This window comes from Notechis scutatus, chromosome 2, assembly GCF_049901735.1.
Source record: "Notechis scutatus isolate UNSWTSFEM ecotype Mainland chromosome 2, rNotScu1.2, whole genome shotgun sequence".
NCBI classification, from domain to species: domain Eukaryota; kingdom Metazoa; phylum Chordata; class Lepidosauria; order Squamata; family Elapidae; genus Notechis; species Notechis scutatus.
The window spans coordinates 234,887,973-234,906,734 of record NC_142010.1 but is presented as its reverse complement, the minus strand read 5'-3'; the positions used below and the strand labels follow the sequence as shown (position 1 = coordinate 234,906,734).

At 34.6% G+C, this 18,762-nt stretch overlaps 1 protein-coding gene across 4 annotated transcripts in view; it reads right to left on the bottom strand.

The window, feature by feature from the left end:
- Positions 1-18,762, bottom strand: part of SV2C (synaptic vesicle glycoprotein 2C) — a 74,776-nt gene that overhangs the window by 7,058 nt on the left and 48,956 nt on the right. For all 4 annotated transcript variants that reach the window (XM_087958301.1, XM_087958303.1, XM_087958300.1 and 1 more), the window contains 8 exons: positions 14,775-14,908; positions 14,108-14,197; positions 12,621-12,731; positions 10,607-10,695; positions 8,279-8,443; positions 7,197-7,330; positions 5,249-5,452; positions 4,110-4,269 (listed from right to left, as the gene is read on the bottom strand). In XM_087958301.1, the coding sequence (XP_087814427.1) occupies positions 4,110-4,269; positions 5,249-5,452; positions 7,197-7,330; positions 8,279-8,443; positions 10,607-10,695; positions 12,621-12,731; positions 14,108-14,197; positions 14,775-14,908 (1,087 nt within the window). The remainder of the gene's footprint in view (positions 1-4,109; positions 4,270-5,248; positions 5,453-7,196; positions 7,331-8,278; positions 8,444-10,606; positions 10,696-12,620; positions 12,732-14,107; positions 14,198-14,774; positions 14,909-18,762) is intronic.

Below are 18,762 nucleotides of genomic sequence, written 5' to 3'. Positions count from 1 at the left end.
TTTATCTTTTTATAACTATGAAATCAAATAAATAAAATATTTGGGCTGAGTGTGTAACTTTACACAGTTTTCTTGACCATGGTATCTTTGGGGATTTAAATTCTCAATTTAATGTAAGGTCCTGGTATTCCATGATAATCTCCTATGAAGAACTCGTACTAAAGCTAATAGGAATGGATTAAGATTTAAGATTACAAGTATAAGAAACTTTACGGTTCTTCTTAACAGTTTCAGTGATCAATTTGATGCTGTTGAACATAGCGCCAGTCCATTGAGTGACTGTCCATTGAGTATATGGTTCAAAATCTCAGGTAAAAAAAAATGGGATAAGTTGAATAGCCTCAACTCTAGGTTGTATTCACTCTGAATAAATATTTTAATTCTTGGATAGGGACCATCTGTGAATTGCAAAACTATAAGTGAAATAGGGAAGCTGGGAAACATTGTGTTAGAAATATAACGGCAACCAGCCTCTTTTAAGTTAGCAATAAAATTGCATGGATCCAATCACTAGGAATTGGCTTTTATTTGAGAGCACCTTTGTTTACACTTAAAAGACAGACTTTGATAGTTAGTAGCAACTTCTGTCTTGGAAGCTGACTGAGAAACTTGAAAAAAATAAGCCACAGGTTTACTTAATTATAAGGTTTGTCATTTGGTTCATACAAAATCCAAAGTCAAACTTTATCATGGCTTGTAACAATTTCAAAACCAGTCACTGGGTCATAGGTGTTTGATAGAAACCATGATGTTGTCATAAACAGATAGCCATCTGTGGAATGTATCACTGTTAGAATCAATTTTTATTTCAGGTTGAGTTTACATTATCTAATCTACATAAATACAGGTGGTCCTTGACTTCTGACCACAATTGAGCCCAAAATTTATATTGTTAAGTGAGACATTTGTTAAGTGAGTTTTTGTCCCATTTTACAATATTTCTAGTCACTGCAGTTTTTAAGTTAGTAATGTGGTTGTTAAGTGAATCTAGCTTCCCCATTGCTTGTCAGAAGATTGCAAAAGCTGATCACATGATCCCAGGACACTGCAACCATTATAAATAGGAGCCAATTGCCAAGCATCTTAATTTTGATCATGTGACCACTGGAATGCTGCAACGATCGTAAGGGTGAGAAATGGTCATAAATCACTTTTTTCAGTGCTGTTGTAACTTTGAACGGTCACTAAATGAATTGTTGTAAATTGAGGATTATCTGTAACTTATTCTAAAAGTGTCATCAGAGAAAAGATACCTATTCTACATTTTTGTTTGTATTTTATAGCATGAAGAAAGGCTGCACCTGCTGCGTTTATATGAAATAGGTTCTTGCAGCGTGCAACTCTGAACAGAGATTGAAATAATTAAGATTATATTATATATACATCTTTCCTGAGATTTTATCTGAAGCAAAATATAATGAGGTAGCCTATATAGTAAGACATCTAAGAAAGATTAGGGGTAGCAGTGGGCAGCTAACCAGGATTAAATTATACATCCTGCCTATCCAGGCAGGAAAAATTGTAATTACCATCATTCATTACAAAAAGGAGAGCAAAAATTACAGTGAGGTATGGTGTGAATAGTACTTCTAGTCTGTAGCCATGAAGGTAGAAAATAAGGAAACCAGGCAATTTCAGAGCTACAGTTTTATAAAGCCTCCCAAGAAAATGGGAGAAGACATGAGATATAACGAAGGAGATGAAGTTTTCAACACATAATTAGCTAGTCTGACAAGATTTCATATGCACCTCATGAGAAATAACAATGTCAGGAATGTCTGTGGGATGCCTTTCTAGAGTGTGTCTCATGCAAGGATGCAATTTTTGAGGGCTTGATTTAATGAACACCTCACCCCCACTGCCACACCCTAAAATAAAGACAACAGTGAGAACAGCAATACTCTGGCTAGGGGGAGACAGGATGGGTGAACTTAACTGAATATTGTGATATTCATTCCACAGGGTGGCAGTAAAAACTTGTTGTCCCAATGTCTGCAAATTGTATTAAATCACATATTTTCTGACAAAATTAAATAAGGGGTGCAACAGTTCATAAACAGCAAACAAAGGAAAGAATTCCTTAAAAGGAAATTGTTTAGGCTGCAATTCAATAATCTTGAAGGAGAACCCAGAGCCATATAATTTTTTTGTTGGATGTCTAAAAGGGTACATTTCTTCTATAATTCTTCAACACTGGATGAAGATGGGTCGCTATGGATCCATAGGATCCCATACTTCCCCATTCTCTTGGACTAAATTGGAAGTAACAGACAAACATTTATTTGGTTTATTTATTTGCATATTGTTCTTTGAGGAGGCCAGAACGGCACACAGAAAAAAAAGTAGCAATCTCATAAAAAATATCTCTACATTAAAAATAAGCATCAGGCTCTATATAGCTGTCAATCCCAAGAAGCAAGGACCATATGGATTTTTAAAAGCATATAGGTAGTCCTTGAATGTTTGACAGATATAAAACTGCTGACTTGGAATGAAGGTGAAAATCATGAGACTCACTTCACTTACAAAACCTTGGGCAAAAATCACAAAAGTCAGCAATACTGAAATGATAAAAAAGATTACAACTAATTACTAAAGTAATTGACTTCAAAGAGATACTTCTAGCTATGAAAAATAGACCCTAAAATGACAAAGAATTACATGCCTTCCAAATTATGATTTTTAGAGACATTATCAAGGATCTAGTCAGTTTTAGATCAAAGGTTGATGCAACTCTTGAGACAATGATCAGCAAGCAAAACATCATAAAATTTGTGTATGTTCCTGAGCATAAGATGAACTAGAAAAAGTATTACTCCTGATATAGAAAAACAAATTATAAATAAGATGAATACATGAGATTAAAATGATTATCGGAATGTCCTTTGAAGAACTATGTCACTGTTGGGGACAGATTGAGATGACAAGCAGTGGTCAAAGGCCAGACTCAACAGCACTTAACAAATAAACCAGGTTTAATAACATTGTAGGAAAAGAACCATAATAAACCGTATTGGCAAAAAATCAGGAGTCTCACAGTATTTTTTCCAACTAACAAGTTAACTGAAAGAGGACAAACTTTTGTGAACTGCTGCTCACTTCATCAGATACCTAGAGTGAGTAGAGCAGTGTAGCACTTATGGTGAGTTGGTGGGAAACATGAGAAGAAAAGGTGGGGAGGGGAAAGTACAGAAAATAGGTTGCTTATGCAGATTTACAAGTATCATATAAATTAACAATTGTTTATTATATTATCATTGGAAGGATCATTAACTATACGGATCTTTTTTTGTCATGAAATATCCCAAGGTTTTCATTGCCTTTTTACCATTGGATTAATTTTCTCTTTGTTTTCCTAGCACGTTTATTTTATGCAAATAATGTAAAATGCAAGAAAACAAAATTATCTATCATTTCATTGTTTTCCAACAGTGTTTTATTCATTATTCTTCAGAAGAATAATCAGATATTCTGGCATATCCACTAGCTTTAATATATTCCCCATTCTACTTTTACAAGCTTTGTCAGTGAAATAAAATGAAATCTTGTAATATTCTTGCTCTATTATTCATCTCTGTTAGCTATTTAGTTTCAAATCCTTCTGCTTCTCTGCATTTATGGATCAATTCATTTTTGTAATTGTTGAAGAAAAACTGAATACATAAAGAATTCATTCAATAATCTACATTCCTTTATTTGGGAGAAGTATTTTTCCAACCTTAAGACAGTAATGGGTTTTCCCCCCCATATTTGTAACATAGAACTGTTAGAACTTTAACTTCTTTCTGCAGTTTCCAAGAGGTAAAATAGGCATTTCATCTGCACCTAATGCTTTTCAGTTTTAATGTATTGTTTCTAAAACAGCTCAAGATTAGTAGAAACAAACAGAACATAGTCTTCCTGATCAATTTTGAAGTCAGACAGAAGTTAAATAATATAGCCCTAGTGCAGATCAGTAGCAGTCACAATTTTTATGACCTTATTATTCACAATTATAAAAACAGTCTATTTCCTATCCTTTTTCACCTTTTAAGTGTGTATCTTAAAAATGTCCAGCTGACTTACATTTTGAAAAGAAGATAAAGCATGGCAAGAATATAAAACTATACCTTCTATCTGTAGGATACAACTCCACAGTAATAACATCAAGAGAGTTCCATGCTGAGATGGTAAGGCCATTGTATAGACACAGCATGCCTATCATCATGGCTCCACTTGTACCAAACCATAGGAAAAAGCAGCTAATTCCAGAAAGAATCATAGAACCACCTGCACAGAAACCAAATGTTAATAGCTACTATTGCTTCTGATAAAAGGCTTTACAAAACAAATATTATAATCTTGTCAACATTAGTAACTTAACCAAGAAGCTGTAAGGATCAACGACTTTCTAGTAGCATTGGATGTGGGCACTGACAGAGGTGACGGAATAATACATTAAGGGTCATGTCCTTAAGGCCTTCCACTATTCAGGAAGAAAGGAAAGCTTAAAATGGAATTAAGAAGGTTGAAAGTCCATACAAGAACTCAATTGAATTTGGAATTTTCATTGTAGCAAGTTTCCTACTATCAAAATTTCTTTAAAAGTCTGAAAAAAAAATTGCTACTGGCTAGTAATTCCCTGTATTAAGATTTCTGATCTTGAACTATGAGAAGCTTATGCTTTCTTATCATCTGTCTGAAAATCTTGATTCAGAAATGTTCCCCTCCAAGGGCCAGCACTGTCACAAAAACAAACCTCCTTCTGCACATGATTACATGATAAAAATGATAAAATATAAAATTTCACCTGTCATTATCTCTAGAGTTCGGGGAAAAGGGGGAATTTATAGCAGGGGTTTGTGAGTTTGATAAGCAAAATGATTTTTCCCTTGCTTTCTATCACAGAAGAGGCTGAAATGCTTTGTTAAATGGGAGCCAAACTTTGAGGTATTTTCTTTTTTTCCTTTCTTTTTATAAGCTGTGTGGCAAAGAGACTATCATTTGGGGAGAAAATAGGATTAGGGAGGTTTAAGGATTGAAAGGCTGCATTAAGCCTCTCAATGATTCATCCTTCCTTAAAATACATAATCACTGCACCATCTACTTCTATGTATCTGATGGTGCACTGAAAACTAGCTAGTGGGTAGGGTGGGTGAAACAACTCTCTATATATGGCCCTCACCCCTTGCTTGATTATTTGTAAATATTTTGAGTGAAAAGGATGTTTAATTAAAGAAAACAATCAATTTCAAAGTGAAGTTCCTACCCAACATTGTTAAACGTCCAATTCGATCCATCAGAAGAGCTGAGACAATATTTCCTGGTAATACTGCTAAAGTCCCCAGAAAATTGACAAAATAAATCCAGTAGGCACTGTAATCATCATCATATGAAATTTGACATCCTGACTTATTGTGAAAGAATGTACAATTTATAAATTCACTACCAGGGTATTTATATGGCTCAAGATCTGTGGAAATAGAAGAAATTTGTGAAAGTTGTAATATATTTCAAACCCAGGTTCTTTTACATATTGCATAAAAAGGCCAATATTAATGTTTAGTATAGCAGTCCAGTATATTAATATTGCAGTATATTAATGTTTTAATGATGTACTTTTAGTTTCATATTGTTGCATTAGACATGCCTTTTCCCCAGCAGGACATAAATATCTTCTACTAAAATTATTTTTATGTGTGTTTATTTTTTAATATTTTTATTATATTTACAATTAATATTTACAATATTTTAAAATTATTTTTAAAATATTTTTATTGTTGTCAGGTAGAAAGATAAACACTTGATAAATAAGGTAACAAACTTCTGTTACATCAAATGTAGTTTTTTTAAGTGTATTAATCATTTAAAAAAGAAAAACAAAGCACAAACAAACAAGAAAAAAGAGATATAATAATTGGTACAGAAACGTAATATCAGAAGTGGACAAAGAAATGACAAATTGTAGAGTTAATGCTCAATGTATCATTGATTAGAAAAATCATTAAATTACATTTAAATACATTAAATTGTTTTAACAATGCAAGTAAGGATTTGCCAAAATCTCCACTATTTATAATTTAAAAATACGAAAAGAAGCGGGGGAACCTAAAAACATTAAATATGACAGGTGCAGGCTACACACTAGGCAGATGTGAGGAGGATTTGGAAGGCCTGGTGCAGACTGCACAAGAATTGAGGAAGGCCAGTGGAGGATTTGGGAGATCCAGAGCAGGCTGTACATAAGTTGGGGAGGGCGGTAAAAGACTTGGAGAGAAAGCGGAGCTAAAGGCAGAGGATGCGGCACAAGGAATGACTTTCCAGAGTGACTTGGGACATTCCTTGTTGGTTTCTCCATTGAATTCATTTCTGGGAAGCCAGCAGAAAAGATCGCAAATGGAAATCATGTGATTACGGCTCCCAGTTTGCAAACATTGAGTTTAGGGCATTGCTGCAGCTGGAACTTCAGAGACTAATTGTATGTCCATTTTTTCAGCAATGCTGTAACTGAATGATTGCTGAATGCACATAAGCTGAGGGCTACCTGTATTGTAACTCTATTGTAATTATTAATCAGAAATGCTAGGTGAAGGCCAAAATGACAGGATATGCATACATCAGAGCTATTAAGGTATTTTAGTTTAAAATGGGGAAACAACTTCTCTCCCCCAAACAATACAGATGTAGTTCTTGCCAGTGAGATTAGCCTTAAACAAAAACACGTAAGAAAAATGAATAAACCTGGATCAGAAAACATCCCAAGCACAGCACGTTCTCCTCAATCCTCTACCCCCCTGCACCTCCAAGGTATCGTGTGGAAGTTGACTTCATTTTGCCTTTGGAATCCTGAAAGGTCTCTCTGAGTGGCTGCCTAAACAAGTTTAATTGTTAGTTGGCCCAGTTCAACTTTCTCATATTCCAGCAGAAAGTTTCAGTTACTTTCCAATCACCCTTGGCAGAAAGACCCTTCATGCCAAAGAGATGAAGAAATTATTCATGGAGCCAAATTCCCGCTCTTTCTTCTTCAAATTTATTTTTAAAAAAGTTAGTTCCTTCTGATAATAAGCTCAGCCAGAAGCATTTGACATCCCTACAGCTGGTGAAAAAAGTTTAGAAAGCGTTCTGCTTAACTTCTCTTCTCTATTGAAATAACTACCAAACAGTTGAAAGATTTGGTGTACCAAAGAATGTGGTATTCCGCCCCCCCCCAAACATACCTGAATTGAAGAAAACAGTCTGTATAAAAGTGCAGTTTTTAAAATATGTATTCAGCGTAGTAACATCCTCAAAGTAACAGTTCTTAAAAAGGGAGTCTTGGAAAGTAACTGCTTTGAATGTCATCATTGTGAACCTGAGTAAAACAAAGAATTTACTGTACTGATTTAAAGCATGACAGATAATAATAGGTTTAATTGAAAGCATTTTTCAAATGATTAAATAATAGTATGGCTAAATATAAATCATCTTCTGAAAGTTCAGTCTTTTGTAGTAATATGTTTAAATTCTCCATGCTCAAACTCTGAGTGGTTAGGAGGACAGAAAATATAAGCGTTCACATTCTTTCTATCTTGTGACATTTCATATCTCCCCTAGCCTCCATAACTACTGGATGTTGTGATAGCTGAATCACACTATAGTTATCATCAGCCAAGTTTACTCCAAAATATGATCTGAAACAATGTTTAGTAATACTTACTGATCTGAAGTTTGAGCTAGCTATAATTATTAAAACAAGGAAAAGAGTGAACTAAAAAAAAGCAGAACATTAACCTATATTAATACCTATCTCTCCAAAAGAAAAAAGATAAAGAAACATAAAACGGAACACTGGTATGAGGGACCAGGTGATCCTGAACTGGGCAACACTCTATATACTCAAATCATAATGCCTTTTCATTTGAACTTCTCTCAATCAGTTGTGGTCAAATATAAAACATGATAATTCAGCCAAAAGTTTTTTAGTACCAAGAAAAGAGATCTTCTTAAGTTGTACAATTACGACACAAAATTTTCAAAACCAATTATAACAATAATTAAAAATCAAAAAGGGGGATGTAATTTGGTAATAATTGAGAAGTTAGAGTGTTAAACTAAAACCTGGGAAACCCACATTCAAGTACATTCTGTGGGTTCAGGCGCATAAGCTTGGTGAGTAACTTTGGACTAAAATCACTACTTCTCAGTCTACCCCATCCCACATAACCATTGTAGAGAAAGAGAGGAAGTGCTAAATATGTATCTTGAACTCATTAGAAGAAAGGCAGAATGCACAATCAGCGAATCATTTATTTTTCTCAACTTGTCATTGATGAATGTCCCATTAAAATGGATCTGATTTTCCAGAGTAAAGTTGAAATCAAAGTCCACGATCCTCTTGTTGCTAAAATTCTTCCCTCTACTGGCATATTCATCTGCTTGCAGCTGCTTAATGACATCTGGAAACCAGACAGACAATCCATAGTACCTATAAAAGCATTTGGTGTAATTTCAGCATTCAATAGAAAATACATGACATAAAAATGAACTGTAATGCAGCATTATGTTGAATATATACTGATAAAAAGTAGTATTTTACAATGTTCTAGCTGCATTCAGATATAACAAGAACATACATAGCTTTCCCACAGATTTCTGAATTCCCCCTCTCTTTGCAAAAATTATCATGAGAACTGTTGTTGCCATGTTCATCTAAAATTAACATTATTTATTGTGTCATATGCCGCTAATGTTAATTATGATTAGTGAAAATAAGCCAATTGCACAAGCTTATAGAAAAATGAAAGTGAAGTCATGACTAGATATAGATAGTGGCATGACATGGGGTAGGGGTGGGAATAAGAAGAGAAAGACAATGCCCACAAGCTGTAAAAACCAGAACTCACACACGCAGATTATGCTAAGTTTCTCATATTTGAAATTTTTAATATGGTTTAAGAAAAAAGAAACAAAAATTAAGAATGCTGAATCCTTGAAATAAGTAGAAATTGGAGATTATACATATAGAGGAAAAGGGACAATACGTCCAATTTCTTTTTTGGTTTTGCTCCCAGGCTTGTATTAATGGAAATAGCTTGCAATGTTATTTTGTAATTTTAGTAATTGGCACATGCAAAACATTTTGAAAGAGGCTTTTGGGATGCATTAACTGAAATACACTGCTTTGCTGTTTCTGAGAAGAGTAATAATAGCATATTTGTAGATTTGTAATGCTACTGTATTTAATCATTGTCTTCCCACTGAAAGCCACATATGATACTGTACCAGACTTGTTTAACCAAAAGCCTATTCTAATTTAGTCAATTTCCCACAGATACCCTTGAGAATCTGGTAAGTAGTACTATTTCTGATTCTGTAAATGACCTAGAGCTTCAAAATTAATAGACACTGCCTTATCCTCCATGGATGTCTCATCTCCTTTCAAAGTGACTTCACTATGTTCTAAGAAAACAAATGACACAGATTCTGATAGAAGAAGACAAATTTCTTTGTATTTCATTTGCTCACAGGAGGCATATTTTTATACATCTCTATCATGTTTCCCCTTTCTCAGCTTTTTTTTAAATGAAACAACCCCTGTATTATTTCTTTCTGACAGGAGATTGTTTTAGCTGCCCTGATTGTTTTGGTTGTCCTTTTCTGTACTTTTCCAATCCTACCTATTTAAATGGTTTTTCTAAAGAATATTTATAGACTTGCATGTTGTATTGGTATCGTGATCACACAATACATTTGCTATAAAAGTAATCTCCTGTAAAATTATCAGTTTTTAAACTACATGGATAGGGGGAAAAGCCTGAGCAATCACAGTTTATTGAGTTTTAAAATCATTTTTAATAACCATTCTTTAAAAATACTTTACAGAAAAGCTTGTGCAGAAGCTATTATTCAGTTAATGTAAATGATAAAAAAGTAGAAATAAAAAAAAGAAAGCATTGATAAAATAGTGTGGACTGGAGACTGGAAAAAGGGTGTGTGTTGGTTTATGTTTAATTTAAATATTAAGTCAGTGCAGAATGTTTTTTAATAAAAAATGTTTGTATGAATATTAAACATTTTAAAAGGGTGAAAAAAGAGCAGTTTAAATTTTTTATAAAATAATAAAAAGTTTGTTGTTGTATGTATCCATGTCACTAACTGGAAAGGCAACAGTAAAGGAATGCCAAGATACAGATCCTTTGGAAATAGCCCAATCACTAGCAATATTACTGCACATCTCAAATTGTACCTCTTTTTTAAAAAGAGTATTTCTATTGTGTACCATGTTTAAGTGTAATTTTATGCTTTTCAAAGACTTATTTTCTTCAGTTTCAAAAAGGATTTGGAGTAATTTGAGATGACAGTAATTTGATGATATCATACACTGATATTGTGGAAAATGAATGAAACTAGCACAGCTGCTTCACACTAAATATATAATGGGGGAGGTCTCTAGGTTAGAAAATAATAAAGAAAAATCCTAATAACTGGAATATGGCATTTGGCATCTTTAACTTGTTTGAATCTTCCTTCACAAAGTAAATGCAATACATCCATCCAGCCCACTGCATCACCCGCAGATGCATATGAATTTGCAACCAAGTTAATGTAAATACAATTACAAAATTTAAATATTTCTTATCAACCTTACCCAAAAGAAAGAGTAAACCATACTACTGCAAGCTTAATTGTATTGTCTTTGACTGGATAGGTGAAACACCTCTTAAATGTTAACCAAATCTGTGAGAAAATAAGAAAAACTTTATTTGTTTTCTAAAGTTTTATGTAAACCTAAATGAAAAATTTAAGTAAACTTGAGAATAAGCATCACAGAAAGTTAGATACGCCGCTTTGCTTCAGGATCCTCAATAAAATGCTACTTTGAGGGACGGATGGTCTATAGTGACCATTTACATCAGGAAAACTGCTAAGGGGCCTAATTTTTCCTCTGAAACAGCAATAACTAATCCAGTTTCTGAAATATCAGGTTTGTATCTGAAGCCACGTAGTCTTTAGTTTTACAGATATAACTAGATTTCTGAATACTCTGCTTGACCTGCTTTTTAACAACAGCTGCTTAAATCAAGAAATAACACAACCCCTAATTGAGCAGTGCAAAGGGGAGCCTTTATGAATCCCACAAGTAGGAGTAAAAAGCCAGAGAGTATCAAGATACTGGTAACGAATGCTCTTGGGCCAAATATGGCATGAATAGGCACAGAGGTCTAAAAATTTTCACCTGAAACTTAAGTACTAGAGATTATAGGCACCTGATTTCCCAGAATGCATAAAAGTAGAAGCAGGCCATCAAATATTGGTCATTTGTGCAGTAGGGACCCATAGCATCTTTCCCCACTCAAAGTATCCAAATTATTGTTATTTTGGTAGAAGACTCTAGATGATGCTTTTAATTATTATTGCAGAAATTATTTTACTTTTAATTTAGTTTTTGTCAAGCACCAGGGATGCAACAAACTGAACCACACTGAATCTGGTCTACCAATTCAATGTACAAGGGCTATATAAATTATATAAACTTTGGCAAATTTTAGAAGCAACTTAAAAGAACAAAAGAAGCCAACTTTTCCTGGAAGATTCAGTACACCCCATTTTGTGGCTTTATTCGGTCAATACAAATAACTGGACAAAGAAAATTTTTGAAATTATACAATTAATGCTTTAATATTAATAACAAATTGACCAGACCAGACCAAATATATTATCTTTATCAAAAGATAGAAGTACATTATCTTTGAATTTAGTTCCAAAATCTCCACAACATTATTATTTATAAATATTAAAAGGAAGGAAACAAAAAGGAAAAGGAAAAAGAAGTACTAAAAACTATAGGTAAGTATTTGAGTTCTGACTTCCCTCCCTTTTTGTACTCCAACTGATTAACAATATTTAGAAACTTTAGAACCATAGTCTGTTTGTATTTGCCTTGTTGCATGATGCGGGAAGGTCGGGGGGGGGGGGGGGGGGGGGGGGGGGGGGGGGGGGGGGGGGGGGGGGGGGGGGGTGGGAGTATACGTGGAAGCTATTTGCGCCCAGCGCTACCTGAATTCAGTTAGCATGCCCTTTACTGTATGACAGTAATGAAATGGACATGGGAGAAACCACATCAAACTTTATCTTTGTGGATTATTGAGTGAGTCTGACAAGCCACTATCTCTCAGCCTAATCTACTTTACAAGAATTAAATTGAGAGCATATCAGCAACTTTGGGAGAAGGTGAAAGCAATATAATAAATAAAGTACAAGAGGTGGTATTCAGCAGGTTCTGACCAGTTCTGGAGAACTGGTAGTGGAAATTTTGAATAGTTCAGAGAACTGGCAAATACTACTTCTGACTGGAGATTTTACAGTATCCTTCCCCTGCCACGCCCACCAAGCCATGCCCACAGAACCGGTAGTGAAAAAAATTGAATCCCACCACTGTAAAGTACCATTATCTGGAAAATCCCTATAAAAACATGGAATCACAGAATATTTCATTTTTGGGGGAGCGGGGAATAAAAAGCATAAGAGGTTGTTTGTTTTATATCTATTTTAGTAATTTTAACACTGTCTTATTTAAACTTGATAATAATAGTAAATGTCTAGATTCTCTAAACCAGTTTGTACTTAAATATATATAATATTATAGAGATTGTGTTACTTACACTATCCAGTTCTGTGCGTACCCTGACATAGCATCTCCTGTACCAGGTGCCTGTGTCACTTTGTATTTCTACAAGTTCATCTATTTGTTTTGGCATTTTGATCCTATTAACCTATGGAGAACACAAGAAGAGTATTTTTTTTCCTACTTGAGAAACAAGCATTTGACTATTGAAAGTTAACAGCCTTATCTAAAAGATTATAAACAGCTTTAAGTTGCATGTTTATAAATTAAAACATCTAACCTTGGCTATAGTTTCCATCTCTTGAGAAAGAAAGAGAAGTACGATTTGCATAGAAGGTCAACTGAACAGGAGAATATGAAAGTGCAGGTTCTTTAGAAACAGGGATATTTTGCGGTATTATTAGAGAAATCAGCTTATCTGTAGAGCTTTTAAAAACTATAAAAATTGTTTGCAGCTCTTTAAAACACATTTTAATGAATATATGAATTCATATGAGAATATCATTATTAGTTTTGTTATGATTTTTGCATAATACCCTTCAAAACTGAGTTATAACCAATATGGAATAAGAAGCAACTTCACAGATCCTATTAAATCTAACAATACATTTTAAAAAACCATTATAGGTAGTCATTATTGGGAACATTCCAGGCAGGCAGAGAGGAGGGATCAGGTGGGGAACTAGTTTTGAGTATTTCCGCATCCACAAGAGGCATAAAGCTGACCCCCTTTAAGTTTCATGGAACTTTATCTATTTGTTCCCAAGGAAAGGCAAGCAGTCTGAAGAGATTCCTGTACAACAGGTAGAACAAAATAGTCAACTTGAACCTTTCATATGTGGATCTAGCCCATGGGTATCAAACTCCCGTCGTCATCACGTGACGTATTGGGACTTCCCCCACTTTGCTAAGCAAGGAGTGGGCATGGCCAGCGCGTGATGCATCCGGCCTGCGGGTTGGGAGTTTGACAGCCCTGATCTAGCTGCTTGAGCCTGACAGTTATCAACTTATGATCACAATTGGGACCAGAATTTCCACTACTAAGCAGTGAGGTCATAAAGTGCAATTCACACGACTTAACATGGATTGTTAAACCAAAAGCAAAGAGAGATCCAGACAAGGAGTGCAGGTTGCTGCAGGGTGGGGGGGAGGCCCAATGCAGGTTATGCGTGAGTTGGAGGGGTGTCGCAGTGTGGTGTGAATTCAGGTGGCAACGGTACATGTGTATTTGTGTGTGAGCACAGGGAAACTGGGGAAAGAATATGTTGCAGCCCTAAGGCCACAAGAATTAAGAATGATGGCCGGATAATCTTACCAAAGCTATCTGGACCCCAGTGACAAATGGATCAAAAAACGTCCTTAAACAAAAATAAATCTTCAAGATCTATGTGAATAATCACTGTAGGTACTCTTCATGGTATTATTTTCTTCCATAAGAATATATGGTTTCTACTGATAACTTTTCCAGTCTAAATTGCAACTAATTTTCCACTAATGATATATATTTGTATAAAAAATACGCACTGTGAAAACTTTTTCAGGTTGGCCACGAGCTCGCATATTTGTATCATGAATTTGTTTGAGAATCATCCAAGCTTCATCATGTTTTCCAACCTAAGGATATGAAGACAATTGAAAATTTCAGAAATAATTATGAAAATGCAAGCTGTTGATAAAGCAATCTGTATTCACTCTTTCTTCACTCAAAATACATCTACATTTAAAGAAATGTTTTGCCACATTTTTCTATCTCACTCAATGGCATATTGTAGGTTACATTTGGTATCTAATAATTTTAAATCACCTCATTAATAAATAACATTTATTGTGAACCTTGCTCCCTGATATGTTTAGATCTTCAGCAATACATTCATTTTTTCACCTCAAACAAGACAGTTCACCAAATAAGTATCCGAATAAAATAGCATAACAAAACCAACCATAAAACAGCATCAGATTAAAAGCAATGTAGTAGATCAAAACTTGATATAATTTTTAAAAGGATTGTTATTAAAACTCTCAAAGAGAAAGAGGCAAATAACATTTTCCAGAGAGAGAACTTCAAAAATGTCAAGTCCCCACTGAAAATACTTGGCCTGTTGTTTTTTTTATTTAAATGGTGGATCTGAGATTGATATTAAGACCCAGATAAGACCCAGGTCAGCTTCTTGAAGGAATGTAGATATTTTACCTCAAGCAAGAACCTTGGACTTTCTGGCATAAAAGTAAGTGCCACCACAGCAGAAACACAAGGCAAGGCGCACATTATAACAAACACTCGCCAACTGTGGAATTGATATGCAGATCCCATGCTGAAACTCCACCCTGAAAAAGGAGAAAAAGACACTGTATTATGAATGCAACATGTTTTGAAAGAATGGCATCATGGCATATAAACCCAGATAATTTCTGAGCAGGAAAACAGTTCTGCCTATTCCATAGATTCTGTACTTTGAAAATTCTTTTTTTCTTCTTTCAAAAATCAAATGCCACAGTAAAACCATTGCCACATTCTGTGATTAAAGTGTCACTACTTTAGCCAGAGCTGTGACTGTGAAAAGGCTTATTGATACAACTTAGTGTATTGCCTATAATTCATTGACAGCTGCTGAGGATTCAATGGAATGATTGTTTCATCTTGGTAACCCCCCATTACTTCTGGCATTAGCTATCTCTTTTGCCACTACTTCAAGAAGAAAACCACAAAACTCCACTCCTGGGACTATCTATTATTTCAACAAGAAGAATGGAGGAGTGGAGCGGTGGCAGAGCGGAGGGAGTAGAGTAGAGTAGAGTAGAACAGAATAACAGAGCTGGAAGGGACCTTGAGGTTTTCTAGTCCAAGCCACTGCTTAGGCAGGAAACCCTACACCATTTCAGACAAATGGTTGTCCAATCTCTTCTTAAAAACTTCCAGTGTTGCAGCATTCACAACTTCCGGAAGCAAGTTGTTCCACTGATTAACAGTTCTCACTGTCAGGAAATTTCTCCTTAGTTCTAAGTTGCTTCTCTCCCTGATTAGTTTCCATCCATGGCTTCTTGTCCTGCCGTCAGGTGCTTTGGAGAATAGGTTGACTCCCTCTTCTTTGTGGCAACACCTGAGATATTGGAACACTGCTATCATGTCACTCCTAATCCTTCTTTTAATTAAACTAACACCCAATTCCAACAACCATTCTTTATGTTTTAGCCTCTAGTCTCCTAATCATCTTTGTTACTCTTTTCTCTGCACTCTTTCTAGTGTCTCAACATCTTTTTTACACTGTGGCAACCAAAACTGGATGCAGTATTCTAAATGTGCTGTTACTAAGGCACTATAAAGTGGTATTAACACTTCACATGATCTTGATTCTTGATCTTGATTTTATTCTATTTATGCAGCCTAGAACTGTGTTGGCTTTTTTGGCAGCTGTAGCACATTGCTGGTTCATATTTAAGTGATTGTCAACTAGAATTCCAACATCCCTCTCACAGTTACTACTATTGAATCAGGTACCACATATGCTATACCTGTGTATTTGCTTTTTCTTGCCTAAATGTAGAACCTTACTTTTTTCACCAATGAATTTCATTTTTTTAGATAGTGCCCAATGTTCAAGTCCGTCAAGATCCTTTGGTATCTTAAGCTTATCTTCTGGAGTGTTGGCTATTCCTGTCACTTGGTGTTATCTGCAAATTTCCATTCTGTTTTGACCATATTTTAGCATTAACTCTGTTTATTTATTGTAGACATTTATTATCATTTAAGTAAAAGTAATAGCAATCATCTGACCCAGAGTTTGTTATGATCAATACTTTTTGGGAAATCTATTGATTACTTCTATCAGTGGAGACTGAAGATATTTTTCCCCCTCCATAATCCTTTTAAAAAATCTAAACCAGGTAGGATATATTAATGTGTACCTGCTCCTTAGTTACTTAGAAAAGAAAGTTATTTCTTTATATGTGGCAAGTTATCTAATTTAACTATAAATTTCTTATTTAAGTCTGCACTAAAAATATTATAAAATTATCACTCAAATTTCAATGATCATATTAATTATGAAGAGATCATGGTAAAAAGAAATTGCCTTTTCATTATTCATACATAAACCAAGTATTTCTTTTGTACAGATCTGCAATAGCTCTTTCTTTGCATTACATGTATTGAATATCTTCAATAAGATTCAGAACCAGCTAATACATTAGGTTTATTATACACTTTGCATATCTATATCTGAGATCCAACACGTTTAACTACACAAAGAAATTACATCTTCTCTTATAATATATATTAATATTGTACCTATACTATTCCCTTTCTATAAAAAAATCTAAAACCTAGTTTTCTCTCAGATATACTGACACCAGAGAAATGACTTGCATAAAATGTGTATTCTAAGTTTTATATTTATAAAAACCACAGATTAAATGGCTCCCAGAATTTAGTCAAAGTGAGGTATCTAAAAAAGGTAAGACCTAATTTCCAATCTCTCCTATTTACAGAAATTTACTATCTGTGTTCACTTGTTTCAAAGGAGAGAAGACAGAATATCTATCATGATTGCTGCTAAAATCAGGATGGTGCTAAAAATATTATTCCTTTTACATATTTTGATACCACATCAGCTATGTACAAAGCCCTCAAGGCTTGAATGAAAGAGTATCCAATGATTATATCAATGTTGTCAGATGTTTCTTACATTCAGCTGTAATTTAACTTTTATTTCACTCAGTCTTTGATACAGCATATAATTACCAAAATCCAACTAATCATCGAGGAATAAAATTTTGCCCTCTTGAAAATTTGGATCCTTTACTTTTTAATATCGCAATAGAGTAACAAACTAATCTATTTTTAAAATAAGTATAATTGTATTTATTTTTATGTAGAACATACAATTGTCTATAGCTTTATACAAGTGATTATACTATTGTATGCCATTTTGGTTTTTTGAAGAGGCCAAGATCCCCTGTTGTTTTAGTTGCAAAGGAAGAACATGATTTCTAGATATTGCTTTCCACTAACTAAATTTAAAAATGAATTTGAAATAGATTTATCTATAGATAAGAACTGCTGCCAAATTGAGGTGTGCTTTTGGTTTCCATCTGCCATTCTTTGTTACCTAACAGGAAGATGTATAGTGTTCTTTGTCTAATTCATTCAGACGGCAATGCAGTTCTGCAAAGTTAAACTTCACCCTTGCTCCCTGCAAATGCTGAATTCAAAAGTCATTAATCTTGAAAGCAGCAGCAAGTTCCAAAGGGTGAGGCGGGTTGTTAAAACAATAGGCCCAAGTGCATGTTGGGAACAGTTTTCTGGGGCTGTGGCATAAAATAAAACCTTCAGCTTTTTTTCAATCTTTGCAGCAGCTTCACATTAAATATCACCTTCTCACTCTACTGATTACAAGAAAGACCAAATAAATCATTCAAGTTGCAATGACAGACTACAGGGTGATATTAGCATAAGAGAGATCAATGATAAAAGACATAAACATCCTATTCAAACAGAACCCATTATAGCCAAGAAAGGCTGTCTCGCTTTTTAGCAAAAACAATAAAAACAGCATTTTTCATTTCTAAGTTCTTTTCAGAATAAACCAACCCTAACTAGTTATTGTGTGTTGGGAGGGCAGAGGGCGTGTTTATTTTTTTACTTATTTCTTTATTTTCTGTTTTGCAGCAAAAAGATGGCTTCTAGAATATTTTCCATACATGTATGTTTTTAAGAGTATTATATCAGAATATATCATGCACTAAAGCTGAATCCAATAGAGCTTTAATATAAAAAAGGGTCTTTGTGAAAGCTGTTATAGAGGCTTTGGGAAGTACAAGACGTCAAGATGGAAGGCATTACTACAGAACAGAACAGAATAGTACAGAATACGGAGTTGGAAGGGACCTTGGAGGTCTTTTAGTCCAACCCCCTGCTTAGTCAGGAAAACCTATACCATTTCAGACAAACGGTTGCTCAATCTCTTCTTAAAAACTTCCAGTGTTGGAGCATTTACAACTTTTGGAGGCAACTTGTTCCATTGATTAATTGTTCTAACTGTCAGGAAATTTCTCCTTAGTTCTGAGTTGCTTCTCTCCTTCATTAGTTTCCACCCATTGCTTCTTGTCAGAATAGCTTGACTCCTTCTTCTTTGTGGAGCCCCTGAGATATTGGAACACTGCTATCATGTCTCCCCTGGTCC